Source organism: Aedes albopictus, chromosome 2, assembly GCF_035046485.1.
Source record: "Aedes albopictus strain Foshan chromosome 2, AalbF5, whole genome shotgun sequence".
Taxonomy (NCBI): Eukaryota; Metazoa; Arthropoda; class Insecta; order Diptera; family Culicidae; genus Aedes; species Aedes albopictus.
This window is the reverse complement of record NC_085137.1, coordinates 214,242,604-214,266,357: the sequence shown is the minus strand read 5'-3', so window position 1 is coordinate 214,266,357 and position 23,754 is coordinate 214,242,604. Positions and strand designations below refer to the sequence as shown.

The window sequence follows — 23,754 nt, the reverse complement described above, 5'->3', positions numbered from 1 at the left end:
AAGCTTAAACCATCACAAATAAAACACTAGTTCAGGATAAGAGCTTATTTCTCATCGGCATCAATATTCACGCTACGTAGTTGACCAAATGGACACTGCTTCGCCGAAGTGGATTCCCGTCCAGTTCAAGTGGCTGCGTTGGCAAGTCGGCTGTCCGTACTGAATGGATGGATGGTACTCCGCCCCAAATTCTGTGGCAAATTGGAAATGTATCCGGATAATGCATGACGTGGGTGCATAATCAATCAAGATTGAGTTTCCGTCCGTGCGACCGCGCCAGATAGGAGCAATTTGCTTCGGTTGCCATATTTTGATCGAGTAATTAGATATTCTGTGGAGGTGTGTTGTTACTGAATTTTGGCGAGCTTATTTGTACGAACAATGGCGGTTTGCCTAATTAGCTTGTAGTTTTTTTTATTGAGGTCTATTCGTTGCCAATACCAAAATCTTGTAAGGCTTAGGCCGATGACATAGTAAGGCGGCGCGTGAAGCGATGCGCAACGCGTTTGTCGATCAGCTTCCATACACGCGTCGAGCAACGCGAAGCATGACACAGTGACGCGCCTTGTGACGCGTATCCGAAGCAAAATTACCGTTGCCCAGCACCATAATCACAGCCATCAGCATAATGAGAACTCTCAAACCACGACCAAACTCACACCTGACTCAACCCCGTCGTGACGAATTTACTCAAACAGCACACACCACACACCAGGCGCACAGAATCATGAGACGGTCCTAGCAACCATCAGTTCCCCGTACAGCAACTTGTGCATGCACGCGCGTGAAAGCACTCGACGGGGTTTGACGCAGCTGCCGACGCTGTGATTCGCGTTCACTCTGACTGGTCAACGCGTCTCACCATGCGTTTTGCACTGGCGCTTACAAAAACTGTTCGAACGCAAACGCGTCGCACTGCGCTTCGCTTCACGCAACTCTCTACTATGTCACCGCCGTTACATATCTGTGTTGGGTGCAGCGGTTTCTGTTGAAAGTGATTCATGAAAAGATCTGTTAACCCTCTAATACCCAAATTTTTGATTTTGATCTAAATATTATTTTTCGTTAAACATGTTTTGGAAGATGATTCTTTTTAATTCTCGATTTCGTGAATTTCAGTTTTTGATTTTTCTAATTTTTATTTTTAAACATCCCCACACTTTTATATTTTTCCTGGAAGCCAATTTGGGGAACGGATTTTTTGAGATGAAAATATTTTGAGATTTTATGATTATTGTTGAAATATTATTTCATTTTTTTTCACAGAAAATTTTATTTTCCGTGTAATTTTCAGGAAAATAATTTTAGAGTGTATTCGATTCCTTTAAACTATTAAACAAGGATAGAATGATTTGGGAAAAATTTTAAATATGTTAATTGTAGCGATTCAATACAAAATAAACAATGACTTCTAAAAGATGACTAAAACATCAATTTTTTAATTATTTTTAAAAAATGTAAATACGCTTTAAAATACACCAAAAACCATTTTGAGATATACAGAACAGTCCTGAATATCAGCCAAAAATATAAAAAAAATGATTTTTCACGAAACAAAAATTACAAAAATGCTCAAACTATACCCCGTCTAAAGGCAGGATTGGGTATTAGAGGGTTAACCAACAAGCCAATAGCTGTAAAACGTAGATTGGAAATACATTTGTTACTTTGAATTAGATTGTATTTTAGAACAATAATTTCAGTGACAATTTTGAATAATTGTAAACATAAAACCCAGAGCAATAGACGGCAATTGAAGCGGATCCAATTTCAAAATTCCACTTCAAATAACAAGGAGTTCTTAGTCGCAATATATCATACTGTACATATTAGTATGGGACACGCATGTATGGAAAAAAATAAATCCTCGCTCCAGTCGACTTTTTGAATCCCATTTAGGTCCCATATGAACTGAACAAAATTTCAGCGCAATCGGTGAAACTATAATTTAGCGCAAGCGATTCAAAGTTTGCATAGGATTTACTATGGGAAAAGTTACACTTTCAAACAAAAAATCCCAGAGGTCGCCCTTTGTCTCCTTAATTCAAATCGATCAACGCTTCTTGTAGAAAAATCATTTATGAAACTTTCTTTCGAAGACCACAAAACGATTGGATGCTTGTAGAAAAAGTTATTGATTTATTACCGATTAGTGATTCAACGAACGGCTTTTTGTTTTGTTTTATCAGCAGCACTGCTGCTGCCGTTGTTGCATGGGGTGGCGGGAGGCATCACCACCCCCAGAAACAGCAGCAGCCAAGGCAGCAGTTACAGTGCTGCTAATAAAACAAAACAAAAAGCCGTTCGTTGGATCACTAAGCGGTAATAAATCAATAACTTTTTCCACAAGCATACAATTGTTTTGCGGTCTTCGAAGGAAAGTTTCATAAATGATTTTTCTACAAGAAACATTGATCGATTTGAATTAAGGAGACAAGGGACAACCTCTGGGATTTTTTATCTGAAAGTTTAGCTTTTCCCATAGTAAATCCTATGAAAACTTTGAATCGCTTGCGCTAAATTATAGTTTCACCAATGGCGCTGAGATTTTGCACAGTTCATATGGGGCCTAAATGAAATCAAAAAAGTCGACTGGAGCAAGAATTTGATGTTTGTCCCATACTAGTACATATGTCTATGACTAGAGCAATTCCTGGATAAATCTTTAGAGAAATTCCTAAGTAAATCTCAGGAGGAATTGTTCATAGAATCACAAGGTGAATTCCTACACAGGAATCCCTAAATAAATATTTGGAGGAATTCAGGCCAAACATGTCTAAAGGTCCTATCTGCAGAAGAGAGGCTCTCTCTGGTTTCCCTCTCTTTCGTTCTCAGCTGTTTATTTGTTGTTTGCTTGTCTCCTTATATTGAACGATGGTCAAAACAATCGTTTTTTGGTTTGTACTGCAAAAATAGTTGAAATCGGTACCATTACATTGCAATAATTGAAAGAGAAAGTGAACAAAGAGAGCCTCTCAAATGCAGATAGGACCAATTGAAATGTTTGGCCTGAATTCTTTAAAAAGTCACTGGAGAAATCCCAAGAGGCATTCCTTTAAAATCTCTACAGGCAAAATTCCTTTGAAAAATCACTGGAGGAATTTCTGATGAATCCCTAGAAAAATTCCTGGATAAATCCTGGAATTTTGGAAGAATTCATGAAAAAATCTCTAAAAAATCCCTATAAAGAATCCCTGAAAGAAATTCTGTGTGCAGCATAGTTGACCCATATTAATAGGGATTCCTATAGAGCATGGGACAACTATGCTGTACACGGCAGAATACCTGATGAAATTCTTGAAGGCATCCCCGAATGAGTTCCTGTGGCAGAATCTCCGAGAGAATCCCCGAAGAACTACTACTGTAGCCGCAAGAGGAAATCCGGGAGCAGTCCCGAAAGTTTTTCCTGTGACGAAATCGTAAGAATTTGTGGAAAAAATTCTGGAGGAGTCATTCTCCTAGATAAATCCTAGTTTGTGGGAAAATCCCAACAGGGATTCCTGGAGGAAACCTTGCAGAAAAATCTGATGTAAAGTAATGCAAAAAACGCAGAGAAATTCATGGAACAGTATTTAAAGGAACTACAAGACGAATTTATGGCGCGTTCCCAGGAGGAATCCTTGTCGAATTGCTGAAAGGATCCCACCAGGTATTTCTAGAGCAATCTCAGCATGAATTCCTGGAGGAACCTTAGCAGAAATTTCTGGAGAAATCCCACGTCAGTTCTCAGAGCAATCCTTGAAGAAATCACAGGAGAATATATGAAGGATTCTCGGGAGGAATTCTTGCGGAATTTCTGGAAGAATCCCATCAGATATTCCTAGAGAAATCTCAGGGCGGATCCCTGCAGGATTCTTAGCAGAAATTCCTTGAGGAATGCTAATCGAAATACCTACATAAAAAAAAACAAAAAAAAAATCTGAAGAACTTCGAAAAAAATCTGGAGGAGTCATTCTCCTAGATCCTCAACTAGATCACAAGAAGAATTTATGGAGGCCTAAGATTAGTCAACTTGTCTGCTGCCATGGGGATGGCCATGGGAAGAATATCCCTAAGCACACCTGGAGACACTCAAACGGCGAAGCCAGCAACCCAATGCATTGGAGCATGTGTTGGTAGACGGCCGACACTTCTCAGACGTCATTGATGTTAGAACTTTTAGGGACATCGACTCGAAGCACTATCTCATAGTTAGTAAAACTCGAGCTCGGTTATCTACCGTGTTCGGATCCTTCGAATCGGCAATCGATGCGTTTCAACATCCAGCAGTTTTCAGCAGACAATACGGTAGCTGACTATGACCAGAAGATTGAAGAGCTGATAAGTGAGATCAACGAGAGCGATATGTTCAACAGTCTGTGGGAGTTCATTTACGGAGCGATAAGTATGGCAGCACGGTAGGTGATAGACACTGCTCAAAAACGACTTGGGAAAGATTCGTTCGACGAAAAGTGGGTAACAAACGAGAAGAATATTGTCAGAAGCCGAATGTTGGAGTCGAGGACACGGCAGATCAGTAAGCGATATAGGGAAGCAAGAGTAGCCAAAAACGAATCCACCGTAAAAAGAAAATACAGCATGAGGAAAATGTGATTGCTCATCAGACGCAAGAGAGTATGAAACAGAATAATATGCAGAGGTTTTACGAAACTGTCAATGGTATGCAGAGAAAAACAGCACTGTCTCCCGTCATGTGCAACGACCGTGATGGAAACTTGCTGGCAGACAAAACAATGGTGGCTCCATTTCGAGGAATTGGGGAATGGTGGGAAGCTATGAGCGACAGACAGAATTCAAAGCGACAACGACGGACAGGCTATGGAACCTCCAACGCTAGACGAGGTCAAGACAGCTATTAGAGTGCTGAAGAACAACAAGGCTGATGGGAAGGACGAACTCCTGGACGAGTTTCTCGAACACAATAGCAAGCAGCTGTACCAATGTTACACCGTATTATATTGATGATATGGGAAGAGGAAGAACTGCCTGCTAGTTGGTTTGATGGTCTAATATGCCCTCTATACAAGAAAGGTCATCGACTGGAGTGCATGAATTACAGAGAAATAACAGTGTCGGGGAGCGGACCTGGAGTGATGGTTAGAACACTTGACTATCACGCCGAGGACCTGGGATCGAATCCCACTCCCAACAAACTCGTAAAATGTGGGTTTTTCCTTCGGAAGGGAAGTAAAGCGTGGGTCCCGAGATGAACTAGCCTAAGGCTTAACTCGTTAATGCAGATAAAAAAAGAAATAACAGTGTGAGCGCGTGAATTACAGAGGAATAAAATCAGGGAGCGATATTGGGAAGCAAGAGCAGCCGAAGGGTCTCCAGTTAGCCTAGTGGTTAAGGCTACGGATCGCCAATCCGGAGACGGCGGGTTCGATTCTCGTTCCGGTCGGGAAAATTTTCACGACTCCCTGGGCATAGTGTTGTATTGCCTCACAATATACAAATTCATGCAATGGCAGACAAAGGAAGCCCTTAAACTAATAACTGTGGAATAGCTCAAATGACACTAAGTTGAAGCGAGGCAGGCCAAGTTCCAGTGGGGACGTAAAGCCAAAAAGAAGAAGAAGAAGAAGCAGCCGAAGAACCAACCCACCGTAAAAAGAAAAGAGAGCATGAAGTAAATGCCGTTGCTCAGGCACATGAGGGTATGAAACAGAAATATATGCAGGCTTTACGAAACTTGTGTTATATTGTTACAATATTTTTTGTAACAATAGTTGTTATGAAACATGTTAGTTAAAAAGTAGTTTTCTCTGAGGGCCGATTTCTTCACCCGGGCTTAAGCCTTAAACCAGGTTTAACTATATGGGTAAGCCTGGCTTATCGATTAAGCTGAGGTGAAGAAATCGACCCTGAGTAAAATAAAAATATAGCAAATTGAGATGTGATTATGACAAAATTAAATTTAACTTTGTAAGATTGAACTTGTTAAACTATAGCTAAATTATAACAACATGTTTATGTATTTCATAACAAATTTATTATAAGTTTTATTATAAATCTCTTAGATCGAATGACCAAAATAACAAAAAAATAAAACTTCTGCACGACAAAACAAAAATTTTGAAATCATTTTGTTACAAAGAAACAACTAATAGGGGAACTTACGTATTTTCGGCAGTTTTGTTCTCTTCGTCATGGAAGGTTTTTTGAAACCTATTAAACTCGGAGTTGGCCTCAAATCCTTCCCAACCAGGCTGAATTACATGACCAAGTTTCAGAACAAACCTGCCGATAATACCCAAAGTCACCCTATTACAGTACATGTGTTACAAAATTATGCTATTGGCAATAGTATTCAAATGCATAATGTAACAATTAGGGTAGCGAACCACTTGGGAAGTGGCCGGCATTTTGGGCACTCTTCGCCATAACTCAGTCAATTCCAAACCAATTGACTTGAAATTTTGTATACGGCTAGATACTGTACGTATCTCACCGCATTTCAACAGTTGTGTCAATTGGTTCAAAATTTACTGGGTAATAGCAGAAAAGTGCCCAAAATAGGAGCCCTACCGAGTGCCGGTTGGTTCCACTTCCTTATAATTCTGTTAGAATGTTCAGAACAAGTTTTGTTATAACTTTGTTACTACAATGATACCAAATCTAATCATAAGGGGCTGTTTATGAACGTCCCCTAATATTGTTATGGATGTTTCAATTGACAAATCCTTACTACAAAATTATATCAACTTCTGTTATTTCTAACAACATTTGTTAACATTTTGTTATAATCTTGTAATGTGCTTCTAGTCGAGAAATACACGATTAATAGTTTTGTAAGAAGCTGATATTTCCAAAAGCAGTTGGACCCTTTTGAAGTGTAAATTTTACGAAGAGATTTCGTGAAAGTTACCTTAAATTCCAATAACATTCTACTATAGATTCAGTTTCTTCAAAAACTAGTGCTAATCTGAAACCGTCTTGAATTTTGCTGCATATATTTTATTCTTAAATATCGCTGGCTAATCTCTTCGGAGTCTGCTTCAATATTTTCAGAAGTTCATCAAGAAATTCTTTCTAGTTATATAATTTACTCCAATTCCAATTCCAATTCCTTATTTCCTCCTTCTGTGCTAAACCTATATAAGGAAGTGGAACCATCTCGGCAGGGCTCCTATTTTGGGCCTTTTTTTGCTATAACTAAGCCAATTTTGAATTAATTTACACAATTTTTGAAACGCGTTGAGATACGCACAGTATCTAGCCGTATACAAAATTTCAAGTCAATTGGTTTGGAATTGGCTGAGTTATAGCGAAGACTGCCCAAAATGCCGGACACTGCCCAAGTGGCTCGCCACCCTAAATGGGTTTGTAAAAAGTTATTTTAAAGGACATAGAGAAAACCTCGAAACTTTTTTTGGTGTAACGTTCTCTTTGGGATAAAGTCTGTTTCTAAGCTTAGTGTTCTACTATGAGCACTTCCACAGTTATTACCTACGAGCTTCCTAATCTATAACATATTTATTTTTTAAATCGCATGACATTTTAACAGTGATCCTCCTAGCTTTCCATCTAAAACTATTTTTCAAAGTAAAGTTATGATTTTTCAAAAACAACTTTGTTGTGCGAGAATGGCAAAACTTGTTCTTTATGAGCGGCTATAGAGCTCCAAGTGCGTCCAACCATTCTTGCCAACTCCGGAAGCAAAATTTCTAATTATGTTAGATAGTCATGCGGTGAACGAGCTAACTACAGGAGAGCGTTGCCGGGGAAAGCCGTGGCGGTGGTGGTAGTGGCAGTGCTGAAAAGACCAAGTCACTGTTTACTTTCGGTAAACAAATTCAACCTTTTTATAGCACTCATCTTCCTCTCTGCCGCTTTTTTTTGCATCAGCGCACACCTTGCAAACCAGGCGGCGGCGGCGGCTCGGCTTGGCTCGTGTTGCTTCTTGACATTTAGCTTTCCTTGATCTCGAGCAATGGAAGTCTTTCGCTCTCGGTGAGCTCTACATCGTGGTGTAGCTAGTCTGAAATACAGAATGAAGGTTGTCGCTTTATAAAGTTAGTTTTAATTAATTTCGATTAGATCTAATTGAATGACATAATCTAGTGGAATCATTCACTTACAGTAACGTGACCTGCTTAATTGTGAAATGCTAAAAAACGTTTGGACAAATCTGGCTTCAAATAGCTCAACTGGTGAACGCGTAGCTATTCAACAAGGTCATGCTCAGCATGTCTTGGTTCGAATCCTGGTAGATCCTGGAAGTTTTCGTAATGGTAATTTCCTTGTCTTTTTTGAGTGTAGACTTTCTCTAATGCTGCCACACAAGATACAGATTACTATGTAAGTTCTCGTATAACGCTTATAGCTTAGCCCACCTTGTGAATTAGGGTCATTTTTGACACTACGTGCACTACGTCAGCGAGCTGTTTCCAACGTAATGTATTAGGAAGGTTAAAGCTGAGGCAAGTGAAGAGCTTAAGTTAAAGTTCACTTTTATAGCTAAGCATAGAAAAGAAATAAATTATGATTAAATTACTGAGACTATTGAAATACTTGTAAAAAACGTTTTTCAATGAATGAAAGTTAAAAACACAGCCATTAAACTTGCTGGAGAGCTTAAATCAGTAGAAGTTTCCACTGGTCAATAAATCAATGCACCGTTAGACGGTGAGAAACTTCTGCTTCTGGTATGTAGGTACGAGTACGTGTAAAAGTATATGCATACCGTGGTTGACTCACATTCTGGAAGGACATCTCCCCATCTCCGGTGCCGCTCGTTCGAATCCGAAGAGAATGAACTTGCTATTTATTGCCTAAACGTGAACGCTGACGCGGTCGTTAAATCGAAGGCATTGCCGTTGGTGGCCAGTATTCGTTAGACTGATTCCGCCCCAAGCAACTTGGAAATATGGGGGATAACTGTAAAAGATTTGGAAATACTAAGATAGTTACTTTGACCAAACCATACAAATTTCAAAATGAAATCTAATTTTTCAAAAAAAAAAAAGATAAAAAGTTTTTACTGAATGTTTACACTTTTCACTTTTACAGATAGGTCTAAGTTTGAAAAATGTTTCAATGAAATTTGACAATTCTTCTGATTATTCTGGAAGAAACTTCAATTTGAAACACATGTTGGAGTGACTACGACACGATAAAAAGCTACGATACTTAATTCTTTTAAAATTTAAAAGTCCTGTTGTAACTCAGGATAACTAGATTTAGTTGTGTCGACTTTACAAATGTTGACAATAGGCTCAGGCCAAATTCCATTGGCCTATGAAAAGGATTTTTGTTCCCAGTTGGAATGCATTCGAATGTCAAGTGCATAGATAAATAACATAATAAGTCCACAAATTCTTCCATTACTGATGGCCGGATATTGCAGTTTTCGAACCAGTCTAGTCCCCATTCACCACCCATCGCCGCGAAACGCACGCATGTCATACCGTGAGATTTGCACGTTTCAGTTTCGCGCTGTCGTGTGCAGTTTTAGCCAGATCTGTTTACTACCTCCGACGCGGTCGTGGCCGGCCATGGTGCTGGTGGTGGTACCAGTCAAGTACAGGACCTTACCGTCAATGTCGTTTCCTGTTTAGTCAAAATCTCCGAATTGGCGGCAATAGGTATTTGCTAATCCCCACGTAGTTGTTGCAACAACCTTCAACCCTCTCGGAAGCCGGGCTGTTTATTGAATAACAACAACTGCGCTGCATAGAGCAACAAAAAAAGAATGAACTGATCACTCCCCCACAGCTGTGGATTCAGATCCGCATGTTTACCGGTCGGGAACCGGAATGTTTTGGTTGCCTTGACCGGTGCTGACGACGATGAAAGTTAAATAGAACAAAAACAATAACCAAACAATCCACTTGCGGTGGTGGGAAAATCTTTCGCGGAAATATAAAAATCGCCATGTGGTTGAAACAGACCACAGTCGTTTTAATTTGTGAATGAAATTAAATTAATTAAATTTTTGATTCAATCATGGAGCAGTATTTTTGTGAAACTTTTGTTGGGTGATTTTTTTCCCTTCTTACACCCATAAGAAGGGTATAAATATCGCTGAAAACCGACTAAGGATCCGAGGTCTGGAGGGCCGAGTCTCATACCAATCAACTCAACGAACTGAGCAAATGTCTGTAGGCTGAGTGTACCAGTTATCGCCATAGTGGATCCCTATTTGGCCATAGTGCCTGTTTAAGATAATTCAAAATTGTGCATCACTTCAAGAGTTTTAACGACAAGATACGTTTAAATTCTTGCTACTAAAACTTTCATAATAGTTCAAAGCTTGAAAACTTTCTGAATTAACACTATGGCGAAATAGGGAACCACTATGGCGATAACTTATCCTATGTTTTTTTTTTTTTTGCATGCTACTAGGAATTTAAAAATCTGGACAGACAGGCCTGTTGTGTTCGTTCATGGTTTCATGGTCATGCACATTCCAGTGTAGATTTGGCACGGTGTAGGACTTTCACCGGACCTAAAAAAAACTCTTCTAGGGTTAGTACTCCTTTACCATCTCCTCCGGCACCACCATACAGTATTACCCCGAAGGAGGGTGTTTATTTATTATTTTACGTTGTTTGAGCCCTTCGGCTCCCGTCGGTGATTAGTACAATCTTTCGCATGCTGAGCCCTTTGTCTCCGTTCTGACCTCAGTCGATTCTCCGCGTTGATGCGGCACTTAAGCACCTTTCACATCACTAGACAATTCTCTTGCCTACATCACTTGCGCATATTGACGCCAACTCGCTTATTACTCCGGTAGCCCCCACGGCGGATCTACACACTCCTACACCGACGAAGATTTCCTCGGCAGTGGAACATCTTGCGAAACCGTTTTTTCCCAAACAGGTGATGAGGTCTGTCCTGTGATTTTGGTAGGCAGTAGACTTCCAGTTCACCGGCGCCCCGACGGCCTAAAAGCGGTGTCACGTTACGGATGACTCAGACGTGTCCCCGGTGGTGGATCATGTCTACCCGGATCGCGGTCCGGCGCTCTCTGGTCTTCGCGCCATTTTCTCTATAGCCCGCAAAGCATCGTTCCAAGTGTCCTCATCGTGACACACCTCTTCGATAATGTGGTCGACTGTCACGCCGCGCATATCCCTGCGCATCTCTGTGAACCTAGGGCATTCAAAGTCGACGTGCTCCGGCGTCTCCTGTTAGCCTAGTGGTTAAGGCTATGGATCGCCAATCCGGAGACGGCGGGTTCGATTCCCGTTCCAGTCGGGAAAATTTTCTCGACTCCCTGGGCATAGTGTATCATTGTACTTGCCTCACAATATACAAATTCATGCAATGGCAGGCAAATAAAGCCCTTCAATTAATAACTGTGGAAGTGTCAAAGAACACTAAGTTGAAGTGTGGCAGGCCAAGTCCCAGTGGGGACGTAGAGCCATAAAGAAGAAGTAGAAGAAGTGCTCCGGCGTTTCATCCACGTTCGCACACTCGGGGCAGCGACGAAGGACGCGTGACCAAACCGAAACAGATACTCCCGGAAACAGCCGTGCCCGGAAAGAAACTGCGTCAGATGGAAGTTCACCTATTCATGCTTCCTGTTCACCCACGCTGACACGTTTGGGATCAGCCGATGTGTCCACCTACTGTTCGTCGCATTGTCCCACTCTTGCTGCCACTTAGCCAACGTGTCCGTTCTAACAGCTGCTCTCGCATTCCTAGCGTTCCTCCGCTATACGTCTTCCTCAAGGGTGATGCAGATGAGAATCATCCCAGCGATAACGTTAACAGCCTCCGGCGAGATTGTTCTGTAGGCGCTAGCGACTCCTATAGCCATGAGCCGGAACACACTGTTCAGCTTCCTACAGTATATCTTCGTTTTTAGCGCCGCAGCCCAGGCTGACACTCCATGCTTCAGTATTGAGGTTGCAACTCTTGTCAGAAGGCGCCGCTTATTACTCCTTGGGCCGCCCACGTTCGCCATAATCCTCACTACTCAATAGCCTTCGCCGCCTTTTCGCAGGCACAGTTGATGTGCGCGTTGAAGTTCGAACGGTTGTCGACCATCACGCCGGGATGCTTCGTAGAACGTTGCGATGAAATTCTCTGTTCTCCAATCGTGACCTCCATCCTTTGGACTGTTTTGCGGTTACTGACAACGAGCACTTCTGTCTTGTGATGGGCTATCTGCCTGCAGTTTCATCCCATTCATCCAACTTTCGACGGTGTCAATTGACTCCGACACAAGCATTTCCACATCTTCGATTGTTTCGCTAGATACCGCTAAGACGACATCGTTTGCGAACCCCACGATAATGATGCCTGTCGGAAGCTTCCGTGTTAACACGCCGTTGTTCATTGCGTTCCAGAGCGTTGGGCCAAGTATTGACCACTGTGGAACACCTGCTGTCACTCGAATCGACCTCTGTCCTGCGTTGGTCTCATACACAAGGACTCTGTTCTGGAAGTAATTCCTAAGAATCCAACACATGGCGATAGCTTCCCGATTTACAGTTTTAAACGCGTTTTTAACGTCTATCGTTGCCTCGGCGCAGTAGGTAGGATGCCTTCTTCGCCTTCTCAACGACAGTCCGAATTGCATCCATCGTCGGTGATCCCTTGCGGAAGCCGAAATGCATCGTGGACGTGGACAGCCCTCACGCACTTTCAGCACACTCAGTCAGCCTATTAAGGACGATCCTCTCCAGAGGTTTTCCAAGCGTATCCAACAGACAAATCGGCCTGTACGATGCTGAATCTCTCGGCTGCTTTCCTGGATTTGGCAGTAGCACTAGTTTTTGCACCTTCCATATATCCGAAAAGTTACCTTCTTCCAGGTAGACCAGGCAGACACTGACCCGAACATATCTAAATACTCCAGGATCTCGGTTTTCAATGCCACGTTAGGGATTCCATCCGGACCGAGAGCCTTCTTCACCTTCAATGATTTACGGTAAGCTCCGCATCGCCCTCACTGTACGGCGTAGGTGGCCACATTGTTGTATTGTGCCTCGGAAATAGGCGCTCCACGATACTCTTCAGTTTATCTGGGCACATTTCCACTGGCGTCATTGGGCCCTGCAGCTTTGCCATTACGATGCGGTAGGCATTTCTCCAGGGGTAGCTTCGCCTTCCTGGCATAGCTCCATGCATAGCTCCTTGTAAGAGTTCGCCTTGCTCGCCTGGCTTGATACCTCGTTTGAAGGCAGCTCTAGCATATTACGGAAACCGACCTTGCGCTCTTCTCTGTCGGCATCAGTTCGTGCTCTCTGCACTCGTCGTCTAGCTCGGAGGCAAGTCTCACGCAGGGTACTTAGTTTTTATTTGTACACTTGTACATTAAAACTGTACGAATGAAAATGCCAACGCGGGGAAAACGAACAGGATATAAGCCTGCACTTCCCCGTTGCAGCATTCCGATGAGAACGAAAAATCTAACCGAACCAGTGAAGAGAATTGTCAGACAAAAGAGGCACAAAACAAGCAACAAAGAAGACGCCGCAATTACTCTTTATCCCAACTGGTAACAGATAATGACATGATCTCGAAAATTTTTGTTGCAGACAAAACGGAAGCTGGTTTTGTTGCGTATTTTTCAACTCGTGAGTAATCAATATTTACCATCCCAAAACCGAACCTTTTTGATGATCCATTTTCATCAGCGTTGTACTGCCGTTCTACGCATAGTTGTCCCATGTTATATGGGATTCCCATACAACATGGGACAATGGGGCGTAGAACGGCAGTGTAGTGTTTACCGATTCGAAGTTACCGCTCGAAAATCACAATGCAAGCCTTAAAAATCTCTAAACTCGTGGTGCACGATCCTTGTCCTATTCTGTTCAAGTTGGGACAAACCTATGTCGCATTGGGTAGAATGTCCCAACAAATTCAGATTGCGACATTGTCGTTATGGTTGTGCGATGGTTGAATTTTGATTCACTGAACCGAACAGACCGAATCCCATGTCGTCATCGGATTCCTTGGGTTCTTCCTCCTTCTTCTCTTCCTTCTTTTCGGCGGCTGCCGGGGCAGCTCCAGCGGCAGCAGCAGCCGGGGCGGCAGCACCACCGGCACCAACTCCGGATCCGAGACCGGGCCAGTATGGCTCGATGTCGACGTTGGCGGCCTTCAGGATGGTCGAGATTTTCTCATCGGTAACAGCGACATCGTCGTCGACGAGGATGAGCGCTGAGTACACACAGGCTAATTCAGCTTTGTTGAGAGCCATTTTACTGACGAAAAACCGTGCAAGTCGTCAAAAACTTGACCTTAGCTCGGAGGGAGAACACTGCACAATACGGAATCTACTGATCGTCGCATTCCACCAGTACGCTGAACGTCTACCGTTCCTTGGTTCCGTCTTCCTCGGCAGTGCTGCCTCACATGCCGTTTCTAATGCTTCGGTCAACCCCCCGGCGTCGAAGTTTGCCGCATCGCTATTTTGCCGAAGTGCCTGGATAAAAGTATCCTTGTCGAAGTCCTTCCTCTTCCACTACCGTTGATAAGTCCTAGTTCTCCGTATGGACATGGGAGCTCTCTGGTCTATCTTGTAGAGCAGCGGTTTTCAGATCGTGCACCGCGGTGCACTTGGTGCACCACGAAGCCATGACAAGTGCACCGCAACACTTCAGAAAAGTGCATTTTTAAGTTTGAATTTAAATTCATTACCTATTCCATGAAAAATAATTCGGCTTAATAAGAACAGCTGAACTACTGTAAGGTGCTCCAAGGGATTGAGAGTAATATTTCCATTATTCCAGCCGGCAAGTTAACCTTGAATCCAGCAAAAACCGTCTCAGATATTCGCGAAAAATCATGGAACAAGTCTGCCAAAGCTTTCCTAATAAATATCATATTTTTCCATGAACTCATAATGGATGTTTACAAGTACTTACCCTACAAGCAAGGGGAAATACATATCCCTTTCTAACAGGAAAAGGCGCATTTATCCATTCCTAACCGTCGCTAACCGCTGCTAACTGAGCAGCAGTTAGACGCGGTTAACGACGGTTAGCAACGGATAAATGCGGATTTCCTCCGTTAGCAAAGGAAATGTCATTACCCATGCCTACAAAGCATTTGCAATGTATCTTCAATGAATGCGCTAAAAACCTCAAAAGAAATCTTACTAATATTTCTGTGGCTTTGCTTTACCAGAGAAGGAATCTATCTCTGATCTCGAAATCAGGTGAACACACATCTCTCTCCGAATTGACAGTATATGCCAAAGTTCCGAAAATAAAGCTGCCAAGTGTCTTGCTAGATTTTTTTCAGAAATCCAGTAAAAGTTTTGGGAAAACGTCTATCAAAAATTTTCTGGTTCTGGTTCTTGAATTTTGTCATCAAATCAGCTCGTAGTTTGTAGAAAATAACGAGAATTGTTTCCGTTCATTTTCAATTTGATTCAGATCCTGAATTCACCGCAAATTCCAGTTTTAGAGTCGTTGAAAAGGGAAAAAAAACGAAGGTTACTAGACAATAGTGCTAAAAATAAATAAGGAAAGGGATGAAGCACGCAGAAAAAGATTCAAAGGCGATCCTTTGAAATCCGGCGGAACCTTGTTGTTGGGATGAAGTACACTGATCCGTAGAGATAGTGGAACCCAGACAAAAGGATGAAGTACGCATTACACCCGGAGGCGATCCTCGCGGGATGAAGTTATAGGCTGTTTGAGACCTAGAGGCGAACCTCAGGATGATTCTCAAAAGTCAAGGTGGAACCCCAATGAGGGATGAACCATTGCACGACCATTGCACGACCCCGAAGCAATCCTCGCGGGAATAACCTTTGTTTTCTTGAAACAGCTAATCCAATTCAACTATTAATAATTGTAGGTACGGGAAAAAAAAGACACAGGAGAAATCAAGACACGAATATAAAAAACAAATGTTTCGGATCGGGGAAAAAAACGAAAATACGAAAAAACGAGCATAGTCATGGAAAAAACAGAAAATAACGCTGAAGAAATGAAAAAGATGAAGATGGAATAATAAGAGTACAAAAGACTCGAAATCCATGCAAAAACTTAAAATACCACAAAATGTCACCTCTAATATTTTACTTTATTTCAGATGAAATCAAATTGACCAAATTAGTGCAACTATTGAAGAATACCCAATGACTACGAAGCTATAATCTAATGAATAGAACAAGTCATAATACGATGTGTAATTTATATTTTTATATACTACTAGCTGTACCCGGCAAACTTTGTCTTGCCTACTGCGTTTTTTGACGTTTCAAGTTTCTATCCAAGACCAAGTCCCCGGTCACAAAACGTATGGAAGATCGATTTTCAAAAAAGCTCAATTTTTCCATATGTTTTACCTCATAAACCTTTCTTGGGTGAAAACTAACAGAACAAAACTAAGATGATCGAAATCGGACCTTCCGTTCGCAAGTTATGCGCGGTCCCACGTATGCCACTGCATTTTTATTTATATAAATAGATTTTAAAGCAATGAACATTTAGTTTAATGGTAAGGTTTTTAAGTAATTTAACATAGATTCGCGATTAAAATTACTCTCAGTGTATTTTTTCTAAAAGTTCTTTAAAAAACTCAAACATCTTCGGAGACATCCCGAGCAGAGGGAAAAAGCTCAATAATAGCATATTTTGATATGGAGAACAAAAAGTGATATTTGTTTGTTAGAGATAAGAGGTAAAAGTACTGAAACAAATATCTCAATTTTACTCCTGGAACGTCATCACCATAGCACTTTTAGTTCTTGGTAATTGGTGATTGATCTTCAAATATCATATTTTGTTATTGGTCAGATGGTTCAAGAACAAATGTTTGCTATTATTTTCAGTACTTTTACCTCTTATCTCAAACAAACCAATATCACATTTTGATCGTCAGTACTTGAACTCTGCCCGGGATCATTTCAAACCAAAACGAGTTAGAGAAAAAACATTTTTTCATACGCCCTTTCAAAAGTAGGGCGAGAAAAAAATGGTTGTGTTGATGTAAAAATAAATGATTCACAGTTACATTCATGAACAAAAGCTCATTTAAATTGAAAAATGGGGTCTCCAGTTAGCCTAGTGGTTGAGGCTATGGATCGCCAATCCGGAGACAGCGGGTTTGATTCCCGTTCTGGTCGGGAAAATTTACTTGACTCCCTGGACATACTTGCCACACAATGTACAAATTCATGCAATGGCAGGCAAAGAAAGCCCTTCAATTAATAACTGTGGAAGTGCTCAAAGAACACTAAGTTGAAGCAAGGCAGGCCAAGTCCCAGTGAGGACATCGAGCCATAAAGAAGAAGAAGATTTTTTATTCATACGACTTTTTTAAGTTAAGCAGGGAAAATGGTTGGGTTGATGCAAAGGTTCACGTTCATGAACAAAAGCTCATTCAAATTGAAAAATATCGAGTCAAAAATGGCGCATTTTTGGTGGCTGGATTGGAAATGCTCTATGCTGAAAAAAAGAATCAGAACATTTCTACTGCTATTGTCGGAAATATTGTTGACCAAATCAGTAAAATCCGAAAACAATGCATTCATTATTACAATACAAAGTAACATGGAATGGACTCACCGCTTTTTATTTCGACGACCGACGCACAGATCATAAATGTGAAAAAATGTTCATCAATCGCAGTTATTCATATTTGGCATGCTATAGCTGTCATGCCTCCAAACATTGCTGTTTTAATTATGCTGTGTAAAAACTGGAAATAGTGAATATGATTAAAATATGATAGAGCACTTCGTAATATGATTCAATTCAAATAATAATTCAAATCCAAAAATTATATGCTTCTGCCGAAATGTATAAAAACATGTCTGTTTTACAATCCTGTAAGATTGTGGTCTTTCCTGGACATTAAATTACCCACTCTTTTACATGTTCTACAAGGCATACGACCGATATGCATCCCACTCGCGTACAACCGTCTTCTCATACTTGTTACCAAATCGCCCGTAAAATGTCACTACTCACCGCACAATTATGCACCCATTGAGCATTTATGCACCATATGTATGCAACCGGGATTGGATCAGCCAGGAACTTCACCACTATTCCGTGGGAGTGCAACACAAATAGGGGGATTAGGGGCATAATGGACACCCGGGGCGAAATGGACACCCCTGTTTTTGCCGAAACCGTTGACTTTTATGAAAAACTTTTAATGCATAAGTGTAAAGGAACAAGTCATTGTTCTATTTTTCAAAAGCACCATTTATATTCCTTCAAAATTAAATACTAAAATATCATTGAAATTGAGGTATGTTTTTTATATGGTGGATTTCTTATAATTTCGAAGCAGTAGCAAATAAGGTATTACGAGTGTTTGAGTGTGTCCACGATAACAATACATGAATTGTTAGCTTATCTACATGTTGACGCAGATTTAGCAATGGATGAAGTATTATATTTTTGATCAGAACTTACTCAAAATAGCAATTTTAATGTTGTAGTCAATTCGGGGCGAAATGAACACTGGCAATTATTAATGGATGTACGCGCGTTGCATACTGTTAGGCGTTTTAGAGAGTTTGGAAAAAAATAATCCGATTATTTTAGCCTAAAACTTATTTTATTAACTTTGATGTTATGTAAACTCGTCTAAGTTGGAGTATTATATCTGTGGTATTGATCCCCATAAGCAAATTACTTAACTGGTCGATATTATCGAAGATACAGCATAAAATATGCAGGGGTGTCCATTATGCATCGATGGGTGTCCATTTCGCCCCGTACCTTTCCTGCCAGCCCCAAAAAACACACGATTTACAATTCATTATTTCTTCACAATAATGGCATTCTACCTGCTGTAAATGGTTGAAATACGTAGGAAACAAGTTAAAGCTGTGAGCCAACTGATAATATGTTAAGTTTTTGCCTGTTATATAGGCCTAACATACTCATTTGCTTAGGGTGTCCATTATGCCCCTAATCCCCCTACCGGCCGACAACTTGAGCCGCCGGAAATGTAAAATTCCAGACTTCCTCCTCGCGGACCAACTTTTCAGTTGCTATGCAACTGCAACAGACCGACCGATGCGCGAAGGCGTTAAAATTGAAGCAATTTATTGTTTGCCGGAATTCAATCGTTTTCGAGCTCTCTGTTATGTCACACGGCGACACAAGAGACCGATGCGATGGCGGTGTGGCGCGGCGATGTGGTGCTACTCAATAATAATGGTTGCGGCCATGCAGCGGGATCCGGTCTCGAAACTAACGCAGATAAAACCGAAGGCGGTTTAAACTTTCAATTGCAGCGACGACGACGACGATTGGGGATAAAATCAATGCACTCGCTCAGATGCGGTATTGCACCATATGGGGGCAATTTCCAAGAGAAAAGTGAATTTGATTATATGATTGTGGATAATGGGAAGGTCTTTCGCTCGAGAGCGTGTAGGCGTCAAAGTAGGATGTTTTATATTGTGAATAATCATTTTGTTGATTTGATGTTCAAGCCAGTGTGCTGAAAATGAACAGTTTAAGAAGCGTGGATCTCTGGGGGTTGACACAGACAATGCCTGCTCTACAAACGTGGCAGCGTTAATTTATGTTTTGATGAAATTGCCCACGACCCTCATCACTACTGCGCCCACTGCCAGCCAGCAGCTTAACTAACCACAGCAACGGTCGTCATTCGGTGTCCAACATAGAGACACCATCCCATCCGTCCGTGGTCTTTGTGTGTTTTTCACATCGGGTGCAGGGCTGGGAAAATCTAATGAATCCCGGTGATTTATTTGCCAAGTCTGGGAGCGTCGGTAGGTGACCGACCGGTTTCTAGCGCAGACACCGTGTGTTGTTGTCTCCATGTAGGGCAAATAGATCGAATGTGGGTTACCGAGTTGGTGAATCAGTGGTGTTGCTTTCTGAAATTCTAAAGCGAAAACGATACTCGAACATGTCTTTCTTTCGTCATTATTGGGTAATTAGTAAGTATGTAGATAAAATTAGAACAGCATATGTCGTCCAAGAAGTGTGATTGGTGATTCTTAGTTCAGCCGAGGCAGCCCGTCGTTCCATCGACTCCATTGTTTCAACAATCACTGCTATCCACTTCCCAATCAGTGGATGCATCGGGTTTCCGTCAAGTTTGCATGGCATTACTGGAAACGATTGTTCGCAACATCTTCGATGATCACGGTAACGCACACAAGGACGGAGCTCTCCCCGATTCGGCATAGACGTTGAACTCAATTTTGAAACCCCCCGCGAAGAATCTCTGTAGCAGGGATGAGAAATGTACTGGAAAAAACGGTTACCGGCTGTACATTTGACATTTTTCCACACGAACATCACAGGCCCAGCCAAACTCAAACTGTTCGAAAAATAAATGTCATAACATTTTTTTTCCTGCAGCCTTCTTCCTCAAAACGGTTTCCAAGTGCGAGAGCGCCAGTATTCGAGCACAACGACGACAGAAATTTCTGTCTTTCCCATTTTCGCATTTTTCTGCGTTTCAAACCGCTTCTAGACAAACTTCTTTACATGCATCACAAGGCTAGGAGTGTGCTCTAGCTATTTGTGCAAATCGAATTAAGTTATTTATTAAAACAAGTGAGTTATAAGCAGTTGAAAATATTTGACATTTTTCGCAATCACCCGCCTCAGCATGACTGCTCATAAAAATTTTCGTGGGGAAGCGAAAACCGTCAAGCGTCTGCTCGACTGCCGTCGGCGCGGCGTCTGATGGTATTGGTGCTGCCGTTGTTTTGTTTTTATTTTACTGCCAGTATCGATGAACGGTAAACAGAAAAAAGTCTCATTCCCATGCCTGCTCTGTAGTCGACGGTCTACAGTGGATGTGTCAACGCAGGCATCAAATCATCCACGCAGCAAATTAGTAGGGTCACTACTGGAACCCTCAAGTCGTACAGCTAGCAGATGCGCAGTTCAGCATTCCCGGAAGTATTGACCTTCGTCATCGGTAGTGAAATCTACTGGGAACTCCAAGGTCCAAGGTCTTCCGTGTGTAATCGCAAATCCATTTGGTTTGGCGGTCACTGGTACCGACCCTCGCTCGGCTAGCTGTCCTGAACTCTTCGGTTCTGTTACCTTTCAACTGCAGATCATCGTCTGGGAATCACAACCGTTCTACGCCAATTCTGGGACGTAGAAGCAATTTCATCAGGTCCTGTTCGACCTTCCAAAGGAAACCACTGTGAATGCGACAGAGCCGTACATCGTTCGTCTCTCGAGGGCCGAAGATCCAGAAAACGTTCTGGGCAATGATGCAAATAATCACCTCACGAATGCTCAATCAACTTATCAATTGTATTTTTATCGCTTGCGATTGAACTGTACACTGCTCAGCGATGACTAGAGGCAAAGAGGTGGCAAAACGAACATGATGTAACTCACAAACGATTTTGCACACATCTGTCAGTTCCGCCACATGCTCACCCGAATAGACGAACAACACCGAATAGGTTGCCATTATGATCTGAATAGGTCCGGTTTAGAAGCTACGACACGAACGCTCGACACGCACACAGCAGCAACATTCGCATGTACCGACACCACACCAATAACATTTCCAGCCTACGATGCTTCGCTATAAGCTGATCGAAAAGCATCGGAAGCGATGAAAAGACAGGCTTGGCTGGAACAAAACAGCTCAACGGCGAAAAGGAGCAGCCAACAATGTTGATCAGCGTCGAGTCGGTTCGTGTGCTATTCGTACGGGAGGTTGGTTTGATAAAGCGAGGAAGGGTGAAAACGTATTCGTCGTCGAAAGCGAATCGCATTATTTCGCGAATGTTTCACCAAATAGCAAGCTTGGTTCTGGGAGCCCAGGTCAATCGCCGATCGAGGCTTTTTGAGCCTGGATCGACGTTTTGGAAGAGATCCTACAACCAAACACCGGTTCATAATCCAGTATCTGTACCTTGGTCACATGGTGGAGGTGCACCGCAGAATTCTCAACCACGTAGTCTTCAAGAAATCGAACACGACCACGAATGTCAGGGTAGTCTTCGACAAAGACTTCTAGCTACTCCTTGAACTACATACTTCTGGCCTGATCGATTGTCCGTGAAAACTTCTACTGACTGTATCTGCTTGAGGTTTTGGACACGATTCATCGCTACTGATTAAATAAGTATTGAACAATCAAGAAGTACTGCAGAATGTCCCGCCGGAAGATCTGGTCATCCAACCGCTACACGACGTGCAGGATTAGCACACAATCTCCTCCCTCGGTCTTCTGTGGGATCAGATGGCCGCCAACCTCTGGTTCATGGTAGAACAATTATTTCCGCTGCCATCCGAACCAAGCGCAAAGTTATGTCGTGCATTGCTCAAACCTTCGGCCTTCTGGGTTTGGTAGGTCCAGCTATCTGTACCACAGCAGATCAATAAATTGTCGCAGTAGGTTAGCCAGGCAAAAGAAGTCCAGTCATCGCACAGTGGGAAAACATAGGTATAAAACGCGAATAAATCCAATATCTTTGCTCGGAGTGGATGGATTTGAATGAATTTTTGACAAAATCTGAAAAAATCTCTATAGATTCAGATGAGGAGGATGTCGTTCGCCGCACGATGCTGGAAATCAGTGTATTGAGCTCGTTTTACCCCACTCTATCTCACACACTTTTTTGAGAAAATTGTCATTTATGTCCGACCGGCGTGCAAAATAAATGACTTATTTAACTCGTATAAAACTCCCATAGTATCGGCAGCCTTGGTCCTGTTCTTATCGATTGCGTTCCACTTCTGGCGAAGATTCATGTAAAATTTCAAAGAAATAGGGGATATCGGGATTGCTTGAAGATATTTCAATTTTTAAGGCTGTGCTGTGAGCCGAACCAGCTCCATTCGGTACTACAGAAGCTTTTAGTAAAAGCCTTTTACACAAACACGAATTAAATAAATCGTTTGCTCTCCAGGATTTTTCTAAAAAGGTGAAAAAGAGAGAGAATGGGGTAAACCGGGCCCGATACTCTAATTTACAGCATCGCGCGGCAAATGACACCCTTCTTATCTGAAACTATAGAGATGTTTGCAGTTTGTGTCAAAAATTCATAGAGACGAACCAGCCAAGGGCTGAAAGTCTCTCTAATAAAGACAAATCAATCAATCAATCAAAAATTCATTCAAATCCATCCACTCCGAGCAGAGATATTGAATTTATTCGCGTTTTATACCTATTTGTTCCCATTATGCATCGTGAAGGCAACACTACTCTCCATGAAGGTAGAAGCATCGCGCAAGATTACCAACAGCGCTTTTTTTATTAAACACGAACACGTTTATACTTCCAGTGAACTATTCGCTCTTTGAAGGAAGCACGACACTAAACAACGGACTAGCCTGCAACGCCCAGTGGTCAGAGTTCTGGTCACCGTGCTGTAGTGGCTGTGCGCTTCTCCAACCCGCAGCAACACATTCGTCGTTAATCAGGTTACTGAGATCCAAAACATCACATGAATCGACCTCTGGGGACACATCGTTGAACTCAACCCAGCAGACGTTTCAAACTCATCTCGCTGGCCATCCTGACTTTCACTGACGCTTGATTGCTGGCCCATCACCATCATCGATCAAGCAAACATTCCCGCGGCGTCCGAGGAAAGACTTAAAACCCTAGTTTACCTGTAACACTACTTCTGCTCGCCACTCTCCGCCAGAAATTCAGAATCTTTAGCCGCAGAAAAATTCCGTGTACGGTCGATTAATGTGGACCGTTCTACGTGAAGTCTTTAATTTGAAATCGTAGTCCCAAATATCTAGTTCTGGGTGGCCAGTTTCGTCTGCTTCTCACCCAAGGCCCCTGCGGTCTTCTACTATTTCTTCGTTTGGGAAGCCTCTGAAAGGCCGTGGTCTATTAAGGTCGTCGGCA

At 42.1% G+C, this 23,754-nt stretch overlaps 2 protein-coding genes across 6 annotated transcripts in view; one reads left to right on the top strand and one right to left on the bottom strand.

The window, feature by feature from the left end:
- Positions 1–23,754, top strand: part of LOC109420353 (nuclear receptor-binding protein homolog) — a 195,194-nt gene that overhangs the window by 50,458 nt on the left and 120,982 nt on the right. The gene's annotated exons all lie outside the window — the stretch shown is intronic.
- Positions 7,961–14,236, bottom strand: LOC115256267 (large ribosomal subunit protein P1-like). The gene is made up of 2 exons (XM_062847956.1): positions 13,874–14,236; positions 7,961–7,981 (listed from the first exon to the last, which is right to left on the bottom strand). Exons 1-2 carry the CDS (start codon positions 14,159–14,161, stop codon positions 7,961–7,963), a joined length of 309 nt encoding a protein of 102 aa, XP_062703940.1. The 5' UTR covers positions 14,162–14,236.

Coding starts and splice junctions, on each gene's coding strand:
- LOC115256267 (XM_062847956.1), bottom strand. CDS start 14,161: ATGGCTCTCAACAAAGCTGAATTAGCCTGTGTGTACTCAGCGCTCATC. Junction 7,982..13,873: donor GATTCGGTCTGTTCGGTTCA/GTGAATCAAAAT, acceptor TCTGTATTTCAG/ACTAGCTACACCACGATGTA.